Genomic DNA, 19,756 nt, shown 5'->3' with positions numbered 1-19,756 from the left:
TGGTAGTGCGTGATTGATGATAGGCTGTGTGAGGGTGGTGATGAAGATGATGATGACTGTTTTCCGTCCGGATGATTATCAAAACGCGTTCCCAAGATCCTCTTCATCCTACAATGGCTCCCAGACGTTGTAATGCGGCTCTGGCCCTGGTGTGAAGGAAAGGCAGGGCAAGATCCGAGACACGAACACAACCTGCATATCTCCCAATCGGACGGACACGAGATGCGCCATGACAGGGGATCTCACAAGGCGGTCGCGGTCTCAGACGAAGAGAGGGGAAGAAAGGGAAAGGGGATCTCCAGATCCGCCGCGTTCGCGCGAGTCGAAATCTACAAGGACCAAGATGCAGAGTCCCCGTAACCAGTCCTTGAGCGTTGACGATGCGGTGAGGTGTCTGCAGCGGCCACAACTCCCTGTGGTTCCCTGCGATGGGAAAAGCAGGTGCTGTAGGAGGCTGAAAGTGGAGTGTCCGCGCAGGAGGTTTTCCACCATCCCAGCAACCTACCTTACCTGCATATATATATATATATCCTGTATGCGCAACAGCCCGCGTGTAATCACAGTCCATATTCGCAGTCAAATCACGGGGAATGCCTCCTGGTACAGATGTATACACGTAGAAACAACAGAAGAGCACGGTATCGATCTGTCCATCTTTCGTCTCCTCCATTCTCCGTCTGGAAAGAAAAGAAGAAGGAAAAAAAGGGAAAGTCGTGCGAGATCCAGACGAGATCATCCGGGACGATGCAGGTCTACTGTGATGGGTGTAAGGTGAGATCGTATTCCCGGGCTGGCCGTGGAGGAACATGCCCGGGTGTTGTATCTTGGTCGAGGGGAGCGGAGCGTCATGCAATGCACACACGCAAAACAGGTATATCTGTGACAATAAATAAAAGCCGGGACTTTGCCGATCATTCCGCCGGACAACGCACACGACGGCCGCAGCAGCACACGACAGCAGCACACGACAGCCTCTTCTTCCGGACAGCGACGACAGGCGGTATGCGCGCTCCGTTTCGGCTGCTGCGGTCTGCTCATCACATGGATATGACGCCGCCCGAGAAATCCCACCTTCCATAGGGTTATTGCGGTGTAGGTCCAACATCAACCGTGGGTCGCGACGAGGAAGTCAACAGATTCTCCTGCCCAAACACGTGAAGGTGCGGGCGCGCGTGCAAAAAACCTTGGGGGAAATCTGTGATGCGATGATCGATGAAGATCGGAAATTAGAGGCAGAGGAGGGAGAGAGGAGGATTCGCCAACAGGAGCAACTACGAATCACACTACACTACCTAGGTACTGTGGGCAGGACTGAATCCGCGCCATTCCGACGCCGTTCGGCCAACTTTTCCTTGACATCTGGTCTGCACAGCGTTGTGGTCGCGCTTATCATCATCATCATCATCATCATCGCTCAAATATCAAGGTTTTTTCTTTCTCACAGTCCCCGATCGGCGAGATTCGCCGATCTTCACGGCTCCTCGTACTACCATCGCACGACGGCGACGACGACGACGACGACGACGACGGGTAGCTACATTGTTTCTTGAGCGTAGTCATCCATGTACTTATGAGGTGTCCGTGATGCGGGTGTTTTCCGATCACGTTTCACTTCGCCGGGTCTTCTACGTGCTAGAAGCAACACTAGAAGAAAAGACGACGACGACGACGACGGGTAGCTACATTGTTTCTTGAGCGTAGTCATCCATGTACTTATGAGGTGTCCGTGATGCGGGTGTTTTCCGATCACGTTTCACTTCGCCGGGTCTTCTACGTGCTAGAAGCAACACTAGAAGAAAAATTAACCAACTACTGTACTCGTGTGTGTGTGTCTCTCTCTAGCGGGATGATTGACGGTGATCACCCTGATCATGGCATCATTCCCTTCTTTCATCCGCGGAACCCCGTTTCTGGGAGGGGTGTCTTACTCGAGGACGGCATCATCCCAGAGGCGGGAACGTCGTTGTCGGCAGAATTTTCAATGGGATCTTCGGGCGATCTACACTAGATGGACCACCCACCACATACACGCCTCGGAATGGAATGGAGCGGTAAGTCTCATATGTGCATGCAGGAGGAAGAGGGAGGGAGAGTGGGAGAGAGCGTCTCGCAGGGTTGGCGGATGTATGGTGGAAAAGCGGGAATTGGCTGCGGGTGGAATCATCATTAGTATGTGTGGTGGTCGGTGTCTGTGGACAGTAGAGACGATGGCGGATGGCCGGCCGCGTGTTCTGTATTATGATGGGACATGGGTTGTGGAAATAATAGAGTTGCGTATCAATCGTGCGTGCGGTGGTGGTGGTGGTAATGGTGGTGGTGATGTGTGATGTGTGATGTGATGATGGAATGCCTGCCGCGGTTCCGGTTTCTCTCTCAACCTTATCCTCACCTCAAAGTCTGCTCTCCAGGGCTCTCTCGCTCTCTCTCTCTACAGTAGTCTCTCCCATTCGGCGATAAGTGACTGTCGCCTCTCCCTCTAGAGCATTTCCTTTCATATAGATTCCCTTAATCAAAGTCTTGTTCTATCATCGTGATCAAGTTTTGCAAGCTTGCTGCCGCTTCCCGGGTTTTTCTTTGCGTGACCTTCCTTGTCTGGATTGTTGTGTTGACCTGGTTTGTCATTGGTCGTATTCCTCTAGACTATTTCCCTTCGCCTGCTATACGTTCGCCGAATCGACGGACGCCGAAGTTCTCGGAGACTTTGTTTCATTGAATATGACGAATTGATAAGATCTGTTGATCCCTGTAATCGACGGTCCGAGACTTTCGCATTTCATCACGTACAATCGAAGTGAAACCTCGAACCAAGATCATGAGTTCATCTCGAAGACACCATTGAACGCTTCGTTGCAAGAACATGAGAATCTCAGGAATACACAAGTCGTGAATCACACCAGCCTATTCGGCATCATAATAAGCCTTCACAATGGCTCAAGCTCAGATATATCCCAGCACATCGACGACCATGGACGATCCTCCAAGTTATATCGAGCGTCTGATCAATCGTGAAAATGATATCTTCCACCTCCCAATCTCAATGTTCGACAGGAGCCCATCGCCTCCACCCTACCACACCTCAACATCAACCTCCACCGCCTCCGAATCCTCCGAACTGACCGCCCAACCACCAACCTACGACTGCGACATCAACCTCATCTCCAACTTCCTCTTCAAACGCGAACTCGACACTCCCTCCTCCATCAGCTCGCTCCGCGACTGGCGCCGCGTCGAGGCCGAACTCCGCGGCACCGCCCTGCTCATGCGAACCTACTTCAAAGGCCGCGCGCAGCCGCTCCTCCGCACCTACACCCTGCAAGCCGCCGACGCCGGCATCGCAGCCGACTACACCGCGCGCTCGCACGTCCTCCGCGTGCGCGTTGAGGGCGAACAATTCCTGCTCGCGACCACGGACGCCGTGACGGTGGTGAACTGGGTGGAGAGGCTCCAGGCGGCCATCGCCATCAGTGCGGCGATCGACGAGCGGGAGGAGGTCTGTTTCCGGAGTGTGCCCGTCAACCGCAAGGCCGTGGAGCCCGGGTTCCGTGCGGAATTCAGGCGGAAAGTCCGCGAGGAGTGGGGCGTCAAGAAGGGCGAGAGGGAGTGGTTGAGGAGGCCGTTGCAGTGTCCTGAGGGACAGGAGGGGTTTTTGCTCCCTACTGAGAATGCCGCTGCTGCTCCTGAAGATCGTCGGGCGTCGACGTCGACTTCATCTTTGGCGTCCTCTTCGATGATCTCGCTCCCGAATCGCGCCGCGTCGATCACGACAACAACCCCATCGTCTCCACGCCCGCGAAGATCGAACGCCGCAGATCCGGAGGCCAACTCTTGCTCTTCTTCCTCGACAACGACGACAACCATGACTACAAGAACATCACCAGCTCCCTCGACCCGCCTCATAATGATCATCCAAACCAGCACCAGCACCCCAACAACCCGCTCCAGCTCCCTCAACCACACCCCCAACGCCTCCCAGATCCGCGTGCACCTCGCCTCCCCGACGCCCTACGTCCCACGAGCGCTGACCAACAAACCCCGCCTCGTCTCCCCAGAGCGCACCACCGCCACCTCCACCACCTCCTCGAACAACCACCTAACCTCACCCCCGGACGCCCAACTCTCCCCACCCGACCCTCCAACCCACCCGGAAGACGAGGCCCCCGACCCCCTCACAGCGACGACGACGACGACGGCGACGACGACGACAGACATGGCCTACATCCGCGGCTGCGCCCGCGTCCTGCGGTATACGTCGACCTGGCGACCGGGGTATTACGTCCGATACGGGAAGACGGTCACGATCGTGGAGCGGTTCACGGTGGCGGGGATCCTCAAGGGGAAGAACAGGGTGAATAAGGGAAGGGGGGTGGTGGTGGGAGGCGGAGGAGGGGGCCAGGGATGAAAACGAGGGATGGAAGGACGGAAGGGAAGAAAGGGATCAGCGTAGGATGACGGATCTGATCTGTCAGGACGAAGACTAGACGGCGGAGGAAGTGCTTTGTTTTGTTTTGTTTTGTTTTTGATGGATTTATGGGGTTTCTTTTCTTCTCGGTCGTTTTGATGGAATTTTATGAGTTTCGATGAGCGATGGGAGAGAAAAGAAGAGAGAGAGATAGAGAGAGAGAGAGAGAAAGAGAGAGAGCAAGAGAGAGAGCAAGAATTAATGCCTAATGAAGACTATCACGACCATGAGAGCGATGCCACTCGCGCTTTTTTTTCCTCTTCTCTTCATGCTGATGTGTTTTTCCGATCCTCCTCTGCAACACGGACAATCATCTCCCATCAAACGACCGACCAATCAATCATGCAACAAACGCGCGCAACAACGGCGCCAGTAAGTTTTCCACTCCCTCGGGAATCGCATCCAGCACCTGTAATTCCGCTTTGAAATTCAACATGAGCATTCGCTGCAGCTCCGTCCGCGGACAAGTTTGTTGCTGTTGCTGTTGTTGCTGCTGCTGCCGCCGCGGTCGCTGCTCGCCAGATCCCACACGCTCGTGGTGTGCACCGGAGCCTTCCCGAGAAATCTCTCGATCCAACATCCGTCTCGCCATCCCTCGGTCGCGAGCCGTCAACGCCAACAGTTCCTGCTCGGCGTGGACATGCCCAATCACATCTTGCAGGTGGATGCTGCGGAGCCCGAGCCATTGCATCCCCGGCACGGTGTGCTCCGCGTTCTCGTGGGCGAGGGCGAGCGAGCCGTGTTGGTAAGTGGAGAGGATCGACAGACCGTCGGGATCGAAGTCGACGAGGCCATAGACGGGAATCGCGAGGAAGCCGTTCCGCATTGAAGGGATGCCCATGAAGTTTAGCAGACGGCGTGTGCTGAGATCTGGGTAGCCTTTGCCCGTGAGCAGGATTCCCTGGGACGATGCGGAGCGCCAGAAGGGTGAGTTGAGCAGGGAGCGGAAGGTTGCTTCTTTTTCGATGACGAGGATCCACCGGGTGTGCGTCATGTCTACTGAGAAGAGGTCTTTCGGGTCGAAGATGAGGGTGCTTTCGTAGAGGGCGAGGGTCGTGATACTTCCGTCGCGTTTGTAAAATTTTGCTGCGCCTGCTATCAGACCTTTGGCTGCGGCAGTCACATTCAGTGAGGAGCGCGTCATGCCGAATGTCAGAGCGATATCATCGACGTAGCGGTCCACGATGTTTTGATTGCCGAACAAGGCAGGATCACGATAGTAGACGTCTCTGCGCTTTCAATCAGTCGTGAGCTCGGAGGCAAAAGAAGTCATATCTCGAAGGAACCTCTTTGACAAAACCACATCGTTTCGTAGGGCTTCGTGCATGATTTGAAGAATGCGTAGGACCACAGCTAATTGCCCATATCAGCAACTCGCTTTCATGTGTATTCAATCACAAGCTTAGTCAATACAGAATCTCCATGCTTCATCGGCGGTTTTGCCAGGAAAGCTCAATTTTTTCGTCGCGTGCGCTGCCACTGTCGTCGTCGTGATTTGTTGAAGATCACGAGCAAGAACAGTCGCTTGAGATCGCGGTCTCGTTCGGAGTGTGATGCTAATCTCGGATCTCTCATTGAGGAGGTCATCCACTATCTGTTCGAACATGGCTTCGACTTTGGCTATCGCCGTGGCACTAACAATACATTAATAGGACATCGAAAAGTCACACTTGTTCATTGTACTTTGGACCAAGCAAAGTCGTCGGCGAAATTGTATTTTGCACCATGTCATTTGCGCTGGCTTCCTCGACATCCATTCCAGGCTCGTGTTGAAGGCTATTGTCGCTGTCTGTTCGTACATTCGACGCCTCGTCTTCATCGAACCAGGTGGAATGCATCTCGCACTCTTGTAAGTTGCGGACTACTTTCAGACTTTCGATCGATGATCTTGGCAATATAGACGATCTTGTCGACAACCTATTTTATGTTGACCGCATCAACGTAGATGTTTCTGCAGCAAATGACGACGATGGAGGTGCGGGCACATCATAAACCTAACCAGGCTAGCGCACTTTAGCCGCGACGCGACGACGACGCGAAACACGGTCGTGCGTTTCAATTGAGGTACAACGTGCAACTGCCTGGATCAAGCCTCAACTGTAAATGTCAATTTGGCAATTTTCGAATACACCCGCCAGGTTTGACGTCGTCACATGAATTCTTCGAAGGAACAACATATCACGATGGACGAGATCGAATCTGCCCCTGCTACTCCCAACCCTCGCAAGCGTGCCGCCGATGGAGAACTTTCACCTGATCGAAAACCGCTGAACCTGAAGGGCACACAATTCATGATGCCGACGCCGCCGGTATCTGATGGCTCAAGTAATGCCAGTGCAGGATCGAGCGCCGCTCACGATGATCCCACACGTGCGGCTTCGCCAGCGCCGAGTTGTTCGACACTCACGAGCATGGATGGTCTCTCATCAACTCACGCTCCAGAAGAAACTGCGACCGGAGCAACGGCTACCACCACGACACGCGCTACAAGTTCGGGCGCGCCGCCTGCGAAACGTCGTAAGCTCACACCTTCGGAAAAGCTTGAGAAGCAGAGGTTGAAAGATCTCAAAGACAAGGAGAGGGCTGAAGAAAAGGCCAAGAAGGAGGAAGAGCGGGCTCGCAAAGATGAAGAGCGAGTGAGGAAAGACGAGGAGAAGCGCATGAAAGACTTGGAGAAGCAAAAGAAAGCCGAGGAGCGGGAAGCAAAAAAGCGCGAAAAGGACCTTGAGGAGGAACGACGAGCACAGGAGAAGCTTAAGAAGGAGCGTTCTCAGATGAGATTGGGAGCATTCTTCCAGTCCAAACCCGCTGCATCCAATTCTACCACAGACAACAACGATGCTCCGACAATATCTGCTAGGCGCAAATCTCTGTCTCTGGAGCCGTTTGATGCTATGGCAGACAAGATCCGACAATCGGTCTCACCAGCGAAGAGCACACCTTTCAGGGCGCGGCCAGTAGCAGACGCGAAATCACCCATGATCAAATCGACAACCACAATTTCTGACTACAGCAAGACTTTTCTCCCTTTCGTCTTACCATCATACAGTACACTAGCCATCACACATAAACAGCCCCTAGGAGAAGATTCTGCAGAGGTGAAAGATTTCGATCGCGATGTTGTCTACTTCTCGAAATCGGCTGCTGGTCAAGAAACGAGTTTGAGACGACATTTCCACGACGAAGCTCGGAGTCAACGTGGACTGCGTTTACCCAGTGTCAGAGCATTGGCCGAAATGATCGATCGGGACTCGTCACAAGTCGTTGATTTGACAAAGGACGCAGCCACAGTCAATCCGTATCACCTGTTACAAACCGTACCGATCAAACACATTCACTTTTGCGAGGATGTGCGACCTGCATATTGTGGGACATATACCAAAATTGAGAGCTCAAAGGTGTCGAGAGCGCCATTCAGTCGCGTTCGTCCAGATACTGATTACGACTACGATTCGGAATGCGAATGGGAAGAACCAGAGGAAGGAGATGATATTGTTTCGGAAGATGAAGACGACGCAGATAGCGACTGCGATGGTGACGAAATCGACGGCTTCTTAGACGACAGTGAGGATGCATTGAAGAACAAATCACGGATGATCACCGGAGATCTCGTGCCCGATAACACAGGACTATGTTGGCAGAATCCCAAGGGGCGGTTTGATGATCGAGAGCAAGAGAGCAAAATGCGTGGCATGAGGTTGGAGAATTTGTTGCCGGTCTTGTCAGGGAAACCCATAGATCCATTTTCGACCCAGTACTGGGAAGTTGAAGTTGCTGTGCCTTCGGTGGAGACACCAGCCATCACAGCTGGGCAGGCGACTCTCACTGGGGGTATGCTTGCTCCTCCTCGACCACCGCTACAACCTCGCGCCAGCGGAAACGCCGGCCTGGATCGTCCGCTTGTCGGAGCGGCGCAAGGAGAGAAAGGACCCATCACAAGTCTCGACTCCGGAGCGAATGCGAAACGTTCACGGAAGCCACAGCCGAAAACACTGAGCAAGGAGGATCTGGAGGAGTTCAAAGATGCTGTCGTGGGGAGCACACTGGGCAAGCTGGACTTGCTCAAAGGGTTGAAAACCAGGTGCGTTCTATCACTTACACAAGGGCCGAGGATCATTCGCCACGAGACTGACCAATTTCCCAGATTTCCCAAGATGACTCACGATGTGATCAAAGAAACCCTCGGACACTGCTTCGCACAAGTTGGCACGTCCAAGGCCGATAAGCGTTGGCTCTATGTTCCTACGCAGTGAGCGGACGAATTGAGCTTCCAACGATCGACTCCGACCCAACAACGGAATTCTCCTGTTGGGTGATATTCTGCGCCCTCGAGCGCGAAACATGAATTATGACATATTTGACAACATCATATCTTTTTGATGAATCATGCTAGCTTTTTTCCCGGCGGCTCCACATTCTTCTATCATCACCATACCATCAGATGCCAATTCAATAATGACATAATCTCCTCTACCTTTACAATTTATGACACAATAAGAAAAAACGGACTCGAAATGCGTACTTCATCTGTATACAAGACCTGCGACCAATGCCGAAAAATCCTCAAAATTCCCTCCCCCTATCTCTCATCATACAAACGACAAGCACATGTTTCCCACAAAAGAAATTCATCGCCCAATCAGCTCCCTCCATCCTAACAAATCCGCTGTCCCCTGATAACCAAAGCGGAGCGAAAAAGTCCGAGAAAGAAAAAAAGGGGGGGCATCTCACGACAAAAGCTGCTGCATCCTCTTCTTGTGCTTCCTCTCCGCCCGCTTGCTGTTGAACTCCTTGACCTGCTGCTTGGTCAATTTCTGCGCCTGCCGCTCCGCCTTGAGCGATCGTCCGTCGTGCGCGTTCGCCGCGGCGTCCACGTCGAAGAAGGCGTTCATCTGGCGCCCGCTTTTGGCCACGTCGCTGTGCCGTTCCGGCCCGAGGTCCGCGCCCGTCTGCGTGGCGCCGGTGAAGCGGTTGAGGATCATGGTCGAGGTATAGGGGTCGGCGGCGGCGGCGGCGGTTTGGTCGGGGGTGAGGCTGGCGTTCTGCTGTGCTGCGTCGAGGATGTTGGTGTACTCGGCTCCTGGGCCGGTCCGCCGGGTGTGGAATCTGGCGTAGGAGGCGTTGGGGTCGTAGTTGCCGTGGATTTTTGGGTTGTAGCCTTGGTAGTCGTCTAGTTGCCGTTGCGAGGCTGGTTTCCGAAGGAAAGGGAGAAGTGAGTTCGATGGTTGGCCTTCAATCTCCAGACTCGTTTGCTCACCTTGAGGTTTACCCGGGATCTGTAGGCCTGCTGCGGAATCTACAGCACCCGCTTGTGCGTCCCAGATCCAATACGGTTCCGCAGGTTCCGTCCATGATGATTCGCCGGTCTCGGTTTGTGTGTAGTAGAAATGTCCTGGACCGTACTGGGCTGGATCTGCTATGCACTTGTACCATTTGTATTTCTGTAGTTGCTCCTCCGACTTTGAATTCGTCAGTCTCGAGTGAAAGCGTTACGTTATGCTTCGAGGATTTCTGCTCAACGATGATCAAGTCGCTCTCCCAACATGCTGTGTCTCATGATGTGCCAGGGAATAGGGACGAATGAGCGCGATGGTGAGAGAGAACGAAGCCATCTCATGCCGCATGTTTAGTATCTACAGCAAAAATGGGAGAGAGAGCCGCACGTAGAGATCTCATAGTGGGCAGACGTCATCGTACGAGTACGATCGATGGAAGAAAGTTTTAAAATGCGCGAAGATGCCCAGTGTACATCTCGACTTTACTTACTGTCAAACCGCCAGTCGCGGGACCTTCATTCGCTGGTTGAGCTTCGTCTACTTCTCCCTCTTCCGCCACCTCTCCCTTACCATCTACTTCTCCCTGATCCTGGAGACGCGTGTTCATCAGCCAATGGTGGGATTAAATTATGGTTGTTGTTGTTGAAAAGAAGGTCACTCAGCGAGATGGCGGTGAGCCATTACTGTTTCCTCTGGCGGAGGGACACGAAAGACTTCAGATGCACGGTTGACGCGCTGCTGATGGACATCTTCAAGATGCCTGTTTCATGACGAGTTGTCAACTAACCTTGGCCGGCACTGTGGGCGCATCGGCGACGGACGCAATCTGCTCAGGCTTTTCTTCCAGAGGAGACTTGGTATGCTCCTGGATCTCATTCTGAGAGACTGCTATCTCCTCGGCCATTCTGAAGCGAATTGAATATGAATAGTGATGTGGTGGTGAGAATGTGGTAAGGAAGAAAAACAGATACACCTGGGCAGTATATAGGTGACTTCATGGGACGGAGGTCATGGCTTGCTGTATGGTGTTAGACCCAACCCTAACACTCCAGAGCTCCAGGGTCATCATCTGGGCCATTTTTGAATGCAATCGCCTGTCGACCTCTCCGCTCTCTGACACAAGACAAACCCCATGCAATATGAAATGACAGCTTCTAGTTCTGATCACAACATGATGTCCTCCAGAGGCTTTCACGCACGCGGTTTTATATCCTTCCGGCTTCCAGGGATTCTGGACATCTGGGGCTGGGTTTCGCTTGCCGCCGGCATATGCGCGTGTGCAATCAATTCGTCTCTGAGCACGTACTGAGCGCCGGGCGTGTATGTATAGTCCGCTGGTGTTGCCTGGAGGACTTCGGGTGCCCCTTCCGTATCTACGACTGTATGACAGGCACCTGCTGAGATGAGTGGTAAACAATATCTGCATGCAAGGTCGTGTATTCCATATGGTGTAGATTCTTATGCAAGGAAATCCGACTTCATAGGCGTTTGAATTGCCACTGTTGCAGTCTCGTGTGTGCGGACCACAGCCCGGGGTCGGTGACCTCACTTGAAGCTTTTTGCCCGCGAGCCGAGTTTACCACGATATGCACTACATAGAGATTGATCATACTGTAGCATCATTTCACACGGCACCACCTTTCCAAGTGACAGGCGCAATCCTCCGAAACCCTTCCACTTATTACCTATCCAAGAGGGAGGTGCACGACCATCCGCCTCAATATTGCATTTGGTCGTGCCTGCTCTGTTGCTCTCCACCGATTAAGCCAGCGCATACACGAGCCATACAACTTTCCGCCGCCGCGCTCTCCATTCCCAGCCCGCGCGATTATTTCGCCAGCAACCTTGGGCCACTCAACCATTCCGCTGCTGCTGAGCGTCCCTTGCTGCTGTATTCCGACTTTCGAACATCCGCGCACACCGGGCCACTGTGCGTAACTGGGAAAGAGTTGTGCCGAAATGTCCATCACAGAATAAGTGACGCCGCTTCACCAGCCTGAGCACCGCCGTGTCGCGTGATTAAGATGTTTGGACGAGTCACTGGCGCCTACGAAAACAGTTCACTGCACGACGATCCCACCGTACTGCACTCGACGACCCTCAATCCATCACGGCTGCTCTCTTCATAACCGCCATCGCCGTCGCCGTCGCTTGGCCGGTTAGTCTGCAAGCAATGGCTACGGCGAACCACCACCTACAACAGCAGCGACCCATTGTCGAGGCTCGGATACGAACCCTGGTTAACAACGATCTGAAAGAGATATGTAGAGCGCACAATTACCAGGTGTCGGGGAACAAGGCTCATTTGCAGGCGAGGTGTATCGAGAGTGAGTGATATCGGCGATTACATATAAGAGGAGGCTACGTCGTGGAAATGGATTATGAATGGGTGACGGGAGGAGGATGTATGCTGACAACGGCGTAGTCCTCCGGAAAATCATCAATGATAACAATCAGACCGCTTTCGACGCATTGAGCTATCAAATAAGCCATCACGGCCAGGAACCACCGCCCAGTTTCTCCCACGTCAAGACTGCAGACACAGGGTTCTCGAGCCCAACGACAGCTTCATACTCACACACTCATCACTCGCGGCCTCTACCAGCACAGGGACGATCGGCTCTGGGTCGACTGCCACCTCCGGGAAGACGTAAGACTTTGCGGATCGGATATGAGTGTGCGTGACGCTAAAGTTTGCTCTCCAGTTTTCAAACCAAGTCCATTCTATGAGATCATTGACAATGTGTTGCCATTCGACTATCTACCTGGTACGGAACCCTCGTTTGCATCTTGGATGGATCATTGAACTGACACGGCCTTCAAGAATATCCGCAAAACCGTAATACGGTCAATGCGACCTTGAGGTTGAAGGAAGATGCTGTGCGACGCCTCGCAGGTGACAGCACTTTGCGTCTACTGCTTTACTGTGGTATCGACACGAATCTCGCACCAAACTCGCCTCCCATTGATATCTCTTTCCCAAGCCAGATCGAGGTCAAAATCAACGGCGATGATGTTCGATCCAACTTCAAAGGTCTCAAAAATAAGCCGGGCTCCACCAAACCTGCCGATGTGACCGACAAAGTTCGTCGAAACACGGGATATGGTAATATGATTGCCATAACCTACGCCTTGACGACCAAACAATACATATTTGGCATACAGCTTGCACGGTATTGTAATGCAACGACTCTGACTGAACGCATCAAGCAAGGAAGATTTATTCCCAAACAGACCGTCCTCGATGAGATGAGCAAAGCAAACTCCGATCCGGACATTGCTACCACTTCGGTGAGAATGTCTCTCAAAGACCCAATATCTACCTTGCGAATCACAGTCCCGATTCGCTCAGACAGATGCGCTCACAATCAATGCTTCGACGGGTCCATGTTTATGCAGCTCCAAGAACAAGCCCCACAATGGCTATGCCCGATTTGCAACCGGACTATCCTCTTCGAATCTTTGCGGGTCGATAAGTACTTTGAAGACATACTGAATCGAACACCCAAATCCACCGAAAAGGTGGACATTGAGCCAAATGGCGAATGGCATGTTATCGATACAGGAGATAATGCGCGAGATAATCCTCCGCGAGGTCCGCGTGCGGCTTACGATGACGACTTCGATGACGAAGACGATGATGTTGAAATTGTCGAAATCAAAGACGAGCCGCCCAGTGCTACGCTTTCCAATGGAAGTTTCGCACGTTCGATGGCCCTGCCTGCTATATCGCAGATGACGACACCTCCTGTATCGTCGCGGGAAGCATCGATCGCCCAGCAGAACACCCAGGGCACGAAACGGCCTGCCACGGTGATGCCCACTGTGATTGATCTGATCTCATCGGACGAAGACGAACCGGTGCGGCCTGCTAAGAGACGGTTGACCAGTACGCAATTTAGAAACCCTGCACTATCCACCACCAATGTCGCGGAGAATATTACCGACAATACACCTTTGACATCTTCACATAACACACCCACCTCGGTTCCCGTCGCACCTCATTCGGTGAACCGACATCAGCCATCATCTCATCCCGCCGTCTCAACCTCCGCTCCAGCTGCTAATCCTTCTGAACCTCTTGCTGACCCCTTCAGGCAATCAACGCAGTCCACAAGACACCCATCAACGACAGAAGCCCTTTCAACCACATTTCCAAAACCAGCCAACGATCACTCCGAGTCCCACAGAAGCGGCAACGGCGAAAGTAATGTAGGCTCTGCCCAGGCCTATTTCGCCCGACACGCCAAGAATTCCGACCCGTTTGGAACTTCCATCAGCAGGTCTTCATCGCCCAATGTACAGCAAGATTTCAGCCGAGGGGCAGCGGACGGGCACTTTGGCAGCTACCGCGAACCGTCCAGGCCGAGCAATCCTCCTGGTGATAGAATGGAAATTGCTCAAAACACACCCGCCTGGTCTCGCTCATCCATGCCATGGGATGCAGACAGGCAGGACTACAACGATTCTCGACGTGGTCAACCATTACCACCTACGACGACCCAACAGGACCGGAACTATCACTTGGAGCATTATCCTCATCGCAGTCCGCAAGGATCAGCACGATCGACTTTACATGGCACATCATATTCACACCGATCGCCTCGCGAGGATGCACATGCGCAACTTCACAATCGTCCGACTTCGGCATCATCGACCGGTTTTGACCCAGCAACAAATCTGCCACCTCCTCCGTTGTCAGCACCGCCATCCCATCGGGATTCGTCTTCATATCAGCCTCCGCCGCAGACCATGAATCGGCCTCACGGTAATGTAGGTCCGACCAGCCCGGATCGCTCGCTTGCAGACGTGCGAGTTTCTTTGCGACATGCATCTGTGAGTGGCAATCCTGCTCAATCTGGCTCGCCACCTCGTAGCTCTGGAGTCGACAGCCAGGAGGATTGGTGGCGTCGGAACGACAACGTGAGGGCGCGGAGGGATCCTTGGGAACGAGGCCACAGCACGATCCCAGACCGCCGCGATCATAATGATACTCTGCATGATTTACAGGCGCGCCCTTCCCGTCAGTCCAGCTTTCACCATCACAATGGCGACATGGCTCGGAATTCAGCAGACTCGCCACCTTCCGCTCGTCATGTCCACGATAGGGAGTACAGCAAGCACCCGCATCCCTCTTGGTCCCACGACAGCAGTACCAATTACAGCCCCGGAAACGGCCTCCATCCCGCCCCGACCAACACCAACACCAACAGGAGCGGCCACAGCAACGGCGGCAACCGCGACCCTTATCAAACCCAGCGGAACACCCCCACCACATCCAACAACAGCAGGGCCCATCTCTCGACCTCGCCCAAGACCCACAGCTTCCCACCACCGTCAACCGTACCTGCTTTCGTCTCCAATCGTCATCCTCCCTCCCCCTCGAACAACAACCTCCCGCCCTACCCCCTCGACGACGGTGTCTCCCAACCCCCTCCACCTTCTTCGCAGAACTGGCGTTGATGATCCCAAAGGAAGAAAAGGCTCGGTTTGGGAGAAAGTCAGTCAGTAAACCTTCTCTCGCGGGGCTTTGTGGAAAATGGGTGCGAAGAGTGCGGAAAGGCACTCACACAGAGGAAAACCGATCTCGGGGAAATTCTTTCGATCGGGGAGAAACGTGGGCTGCTGGGAGAGGTTGTGAATTCTTTCTTTCTTCATGTCATTGTCATTGTTGTAATTGTGCAGCAGTGCCAATCTCTTTTCGATGTCGGTTCTTTTTTTGCTCTCCCAGAATCCCCCCCCCCCTTTTTCCGGCTCGGAAGTTTTGTTTTTTTGTTTTCTCTTCGTGTATGTGATGAATCGATGTGTGCATGCATGCATGGAATAGCATATGATAGGATATGGTATGATAGGATATTGTTGCTCCAGCTCCTACTTCTGCATCTGCTTCTGCTCTATGAGAGCGGCGATGTCATCCAGCCACGATCGGAGGAAAACCAGAGCATCTTTGTTCTTCACCAAAGGTAGTTTTTTTTTGCCAAATATAAAGCTTTACGAGCATTTTTATTCTACAGACGCATCTTTGCACTTCGGCGATCTTGGAAGGCGTGGCGAACGATGATGATGATGATAATAATACGAACGATGACAGGCGTGAGTCCATCCATATATGTCACGATGCCCGCCGCCATCTGGAGCCATCGCTCATACCTGTGCCGATGAGATTCGCCGTCCTGTTCTGCCTCACCTCTCTCTCTCTCTCTCTCTCTCTCTCCCTCTCCCGCGCGCGTTCTACAGTACAGTCACAGTCCTATCTCTCCCTCTCTCTCTCTAACTGAAATATGCAAAAGCGTAATTACCGGATATGGCATAGCGGGACAACTGTACAAAAAGCACATAAAATACATAAAGTCATGCGATTTTTTATGCCCTGAGATCGAATGAAGCTTTTCCCTTCCTTTTTTGGTGAGAGGGCCGGATCGTCCCACCAATGAGATCGAGCTTCAGGGGTCGTGCCGGAGTCCGAACACGGATAAGTGCCGAACCCTTCTTTGGCAGCCCTGAAACGGGAAGGGGACGGGAGAAACCCTGAGTTCGTTTTTCGATTTTTGTGTGGGCGTGTGCACGTTTCAGGCAAGGAGGGACAACAGAAAAAGGGCGGAATTTATTTTATCGAACCACTTTCGCGGCAAATCCCATGTCCGCCGCCGCCGCCGCCGCCGCACGCCACTACCACTACAGAGTGTTTCCGTCCCAATGCAGGTGAGAGAGACGCTATACTACCATGCATGCGCTACCGCTGTCGCTTCGGAGCTCTTCTTTCCCGCACGTATCGTATGTTGTATCGGGAGGGAGGGAGACTGACAGCAACAACGAAAAACACCAACGACTCCCTCCGTGATGAGCATGAGAAGTCCGAGTACTGCATTTTAGTATACTGTGTTGTATACGCCGCGAGGAGAAAGGACGGCCATGGTGCAGGGTGATGCGTGCAAATGTCTGGCTGCTTGCTACAGGGAGAGATTCTTCAGAAATCTCGAGGCGGAGCTATCCTCATCCTCCTCCTCCTAGCACGTCTTCTCCCCCCTTCCCGCCAATGCGCCGCCGCTGCAACATCCGGACGGGTCCCTAACCGTGCCCGGGATGTGACAGTACAATCAGCAGCAGCAGCAGCGACATCAGAATGAATAATAATGATGATCCACCCTACACCTGGGGAGTAGTACCGTACTGTAGACGAAGGGGTTCCCGGCCGCCGTGGGTTCCCGCCGCTGTCGGCCCGCCCTCGAATGCGTGGCACTTTCGTAGAATCTCATAATAATCATTTCGTTGGGATGCTTGTTTGCAAGGTGGGAGACAGTACAGCACTGCTGCAGTTCAGGAAATCGTTCGGTCTCGGTTCTTATCACGGAGCTGTGAGTGAGTGACTGTGGCTGCTACTACCTACTACTGTACCTCTGCCGCATTTGATTTGTCAGGTCGGCGGTCGTCTCTTCATATCCACCTCTACTCTTACTTTCCTCACTCGCTCTTCTCTCTTCTTTTAATCTGATCTTCCTGTTCTCTCAACACGATCTCACAGACACACACACACCCTCGCTACCACCGAACGACCGCCGCCTTGAGCTGGTGCTCTTGTCGACTTCGCTCCTCTCGCTGTGCTTCGCTGCATAGCTACACGATCCCGCTGCTACCACTGTCATCGCTTTTACCTCTCATCACCGCCATTGTCCTCGACGGGACATTGACCCTCGAGAGCTCTCCCTTGGACGTCCCAGGATACACGCACTCGGGCGACCGCGAACATCACTTTCACCCGACCCGCAAGAGCAGAGCGCGCATAGATCGCGAAGGGGGACAACACACCACCCGGTCACATCCCTCACGACCCGCCCGTCATGGACGTCGTCCTCGAATTCGCCGACACCTATGTCTTCGATCGGATCTACGCCAACCTCCTCCCTCTTCACACCTCGTCCGCTTCCTTCGACCCCATCTCCACCATCACCGCCTCCTTCAAGAACGGTCTCCAGGGCGTGGGCGCCAACGTCGTCAATGCCACATTCGCTGCCGCCACCGCCGCGGCCACATCAGAGACCCTCCCGATTCGATCGACGTGGCAATGGGAGCCGGCGAGCCAATTCATGAGCGCTGAGCCGAGTGAATATGCATACCTCAGCCAGTGGGATCGGGACAACGTCCTCCGACAGTCCATCACCTTGTTTTTCGTCACAATGTGAGTAGATCATGCCTTGCACTTTGCGAGCGGTGTTGGCCCTGCAGTAGTCAAACACCGCTTCACTCGACGTCCCCTTCTTGCGCTGCCGGGGCGATCCAAACGCTGACATTTCCCTCTCTCCCAGGGTCTCCGCGAACCTCCTCTACTTCGTCTTCGCGACGCTCAGCTATCTCCTCGTCTTCGACCACGCAACCTTCAAACACCCCAAATACCTCAAAAACCAGATGCGCCTCGAGATCACCCAGGCCGTCACCTCCATCCCCGCCATCACCCTCCTCACCGTCCCCTTCTTCGTCGCCGAGGTCCGTGGCCACTCCTACATGTACGACACCCTCGCCGACGTCGGCTACGAATCCTCCGTCCTCTCCTACTTCGGAAACTGGTACACCTACCTCCAGTTCCCGCTCTTCCTGATGTTCACCGACTTCGGCATCTACTGGATCCACCGCGGCCTGCACCACCCGATCATCTATCGCCACCTGCACAAGCCGCACCACAAGTGGATCATGCCGACGCCCTACGCCAGCATCGCCTTCCACCCGCTCGACGGCTACGCCCAGAGCGTGCCCTACCACGTCTTCCCCTTCCTCATGCCGCTGAACAAGTTCGCCTACCTCGCCCTCTTCACCTTCATCCAGATCTGGACCGTCATGATCCACGACGGCGAGTACGTCGCCGACTCGCCCATCATCAACGGCGCCGCCTGCCACACCATGCACCACCTGTACTTCAACTACAACTACGGCCAGTTCACCACCCTGTGGGACCGCCTCGGCGGCTCCTACCGCCGCCCGAACCCGGAGCTCTTCCGCAAGGAGCAGAAGATGTCCCCCGCCGAGTGGCAGCGCCAGACCCAGGAGATGGAGCGCATGGTCGTCGAGGTCGAGGGCGCCGACGACCGGAGCTACGCGCCCGAGGAGGCGAAGAAGACGCAGTGATCGTCCTCCCCCACCATTCCATTCCCCCTCGGAAGAAATGAATTCAAAAAATTCCACGATGGTTTTTTAGGCGCCGTTTTTTTTTTCTCTTTCTTTGGCTTAATATCCTCGATTTCCCCGCTCGCGCCATGTCTTCGCGACGGTCGTTTCTACCAACAGGGGGTTCCTTTGCTTTTCTCTCTCTCATCGGGCGCAATCTCCTTCCACTTTTGGATTTTGTTCCCTCCCTCCTCTATACTAGATCATATTATAGGATATCGAGAATGGAACATGGCTATTTCTGCCTCGGTTTCCCCTTTCTCTCTGTCTCTCTCTCTCTCTCTCTGTGTGTGTGTGTGTGTGTGTCTCGATAAATATATATACATATATCCCTCCCCCGACTTCTCCCGTCCTACGTTATAGAGTAGTACGGACCGGAGTAGTCGATTCCACGCGGTTTTCATCTTTCATCTTTCATCTCTCATGTTCCATGTTTCATGTTCGTGTCCGTGCTTTGATTGTCGCTATGGTTCTCCCTCTGCTGCTTCAGGGAGCTTTTGTTCTTGTATCCCCCTTCCCCTTCCCCTTCCCTTTCCCTTTGCTTCCTCCCTCCCCAGTCTCAAATCTTCTCTAGAATCGCGCCTCCTTCTCCGGGCCTATCTCCGGGATCATCTGCTGCTGCTGCTGCTCCCTGATCACCCCATCGCCTAGAAGGTTTTGTTTCACTGCATCATGCATGACGTGGGATGATTGGTTTCGCCTGCCCTGCCTCCCTCCGCTGGTCTTCTCTCGAGGGAGAGGATGTATAGATCGTTTGCTTCACTGCTCGGGAAAATCAACGAGAGGGAGGAATGCGCTCTTGCTGGTTATCTGGCTATCTCGGTATCTCTGAGAAGGGAAGGGAGGTAGAGAGAGAGAGAGAAAG

General features: G+C 53.6%; 7 protein-coding genes across 7 annotated transcripts; 4 read left to right on the top strand and 3 right to left on the bottom strand.

Moving 5' to 3' along the window:
• Nucleotides 1-16: 16 nt before the first annotated feature.
• On the bottom strand, nucleotides 17-1,320 carry K489DRAFT_212504 (uncharacterized protein). The gene has a single exon (XM_033599665.1). The coding sequence runs from the start codon at nucleotides 1,103-1,105 to the stop codon at nucleotides 104-106; it is 1,002 nt and encodes a 333-aa protein (XP_033459667.1). The 5' UTR covers nucleotides 1,106-1,320; the 3' UTR covers nucleotides 17-103.
• A 1,194-nt stretch (nucleotides 1,321-2,514) lies between these two features.
• K489DRAFT_379995 (uncharacterized protein) lies at nucleotides 2,515-4,812 on the top strand. The gene has a single exon (XM_033604784.1). The coding sequence runs from the start codon at nucleotides 2,927-2,929 to the stop codon at nucleotides 4,397-4,399; it is 1,473 nt and encodes a 490-aa protein (XP_033459666.1). The 5' UTR covers nucleotides 2,515-2,926; the 3' UTR covers nucleotides 4,400-4,812.
• K489DRAFT_356527 (DNA topoisomerase IV, alpha subunit) lies at nucleotides 4,800-6,392 on the bottom strand (the record flags this gene model as incomplete). Its single annotated transcript, XM_033602539.1, has 4 exons — nucleotides 5,873-6,392; nucleotides 5,746-5,812; nucleotides 4,989-5,688; nucleotides 4,800-4,934 (listed from the first exon to the last, which is right to left on the bottom strand). Exons 1-4 carry the CDS (start codon nucleotides 6,063-6,065, stop codon nucleotides 4,800-4,802), a joined length of 1,095 nt encoding a protein of 364 aa, XP_033459665.1. The 5' UTR covers nucleotides 6,066-6,392.
• Nucleotides 6,393-6,538: 146 nt separating this feature from the next.
• Nucleotides 6,539-9,162, top strand: K489DRAFT_379993 (uncharacterized protein). Its single transcript, XM_033604783.1, has 2 exons — nucleotides 6,539-8,540; nucleotides 8,604-9,162. Exons 1-2 carry the CDS (start codon nucleotides 6,643-6,645, stop codon nucleotides 8,710-8,712), a joined length of 2,007 nt encoding a protein of 668 aa, XP_033459664.1. The 5' UTR covers nucleotides 6,539-6,642; the 3' UTR covers nucleotides 8,713-9,162.
• A 14-nt stretch (nucleotides 9,163-9,176) lies between these two features.
• On the bottom strand, nucleotides 9,177-10,625 carry K489DRAFT_379991 (uncharacterized protein). The gene is made up of 3 exons (XM_033604782.1): nucleotides 10,226-10,625; nucleotides 9,717-9,918; nucleotides 9,177-9,647 (listed from the first exon to the last, which is right to left on the bottom strand). Exons 1-3 carry the CDS (start codon nucleotides 10,340-10,342, stop codon nucleotides 9,187-9,189), a joined length of 780 nt encoding a protein of 259 aa, XP_033459663.1. The 5' UTR covers nucleotides 10,343-10,625; the 3' UTR covers nucleotides 9,177-9,186.
• Nucleotides 10,626-11,908: 1,283 nt separating this feature from the next.
• Nucleotides 11,909-13,614, top strand: K489DRAFT_319371 (uncharacterized protein; the record flags this gene model as incomplete). Its single annotated transcript, XM_033601381.1, has 4 exons — nucleotides 11,909-12,066; nucleotides 12,138-12,385; nucleotides 12,441-12,503; nucleotides 12,560-13,614. Coding segments are annotated over 4 exons (1,524 nt in total), but the record flags the coding sequence as incomplete, so codon positions are not given.
• A 3,959-nt stretch (nucleotides 13,615-17,573) lies between these two features.
• K489DRAFT_337968 (ERG3, C-5 sterol desaturase) lies at nucleotides 17,574-19,160 on the top strand (the record flags this gene model as incomplete). Its single annotated transcript, XM_033602222.1, has 3 exons — nucleotides 17,574-17,700; nucleotides 17,770-17,911; nucleotides 18,039-19,160. 3 exons carry the CDS (start codon nucleotides 17,574-17,576, stop codon nucleotides 18,850-18,852), a joined length of 1,083 nt encoding a protein of 360 aa, XP_033459661.1. The 3' UTR covers nucleotides 18,853-19,160.
• Nucleotides 19,161-19,756: the final 596 nt, after the last annotated feature.

The sequence above is a fragment of the Dissoconium aciculare genome (assembly GCF_010015565.1).
Source record: "Dissoconium aciculare CBS 342.82 unplaced genomic scaffold K489scaffold_6, whole genome shotgun sequence".
NCBI classification, from domain to species: Eukaryota; Fungi; Ascomycota; class Dothideomycetes; order Mycosphaerellales; family Dissoconiaceae; genus Dissoconium; species Dissoconium aciculare.
The sequence above is the reverse complement of the archived record's forward strand: the minus strand, read 5'-3'. Positions and strand labels throughout refer to the sequence as shown.

Excerpts from the sequence above, each read along its gene's own strand:
- K489DRAFT_379991 (XM_033604782.1), bottom strand. The coding sequence starts at position 10,342 with ATGAACACGCGTCTCCAGGATCAGGGAGAAGTAGATGGTAAGGGAGAG. Across the intron at positions 9,919-10,225 it reads CCGCGACTGGCGGTTTGACA|TCGGAGGAGCAACTACAGAA; the intron begins GTAAGTAAAGTC and ends ACGAATTCAAAG. Across the intron at positions 9,648-9,716 it reads GATCCCGGGTAAACCTCAAG|CCTCGCAACGGCAACTAGAC; the intron begins GTGAGCAAACGA and ends TTCGGAAACCAG.
- K489DRAFT_379995 (XM_033604784.1), top strand. The coding sequence starts at position 2,927 with ATGGCTCAAGCTCAGATATATCCCAGCACATCGACGACCATGGACGAT.
- K489DRAFT_379993 (XM_033604783.1), top strand. The coding sequence starts at position 6,643 with ATGGACGAGATCGAATCTGCCCCTGCTACTCCCAACCCTCGCAAGCGT. Across the intron at positions 8,541-8,603 it reads CTCAAAGGGTTGAAAACCAG|ATTTCCCAAGATGACTCACG; the intron begins GTGCGTTCTATC and ends CCAATTTCCCAG.
- K489DRAFT_212504 (XM_033599665.1), bottom strand. The coding sequence starts at position 1,105 with ATGTTGGACCTACACCGCAATAACCCTATGGAAGGTGGGATTTCTCGG.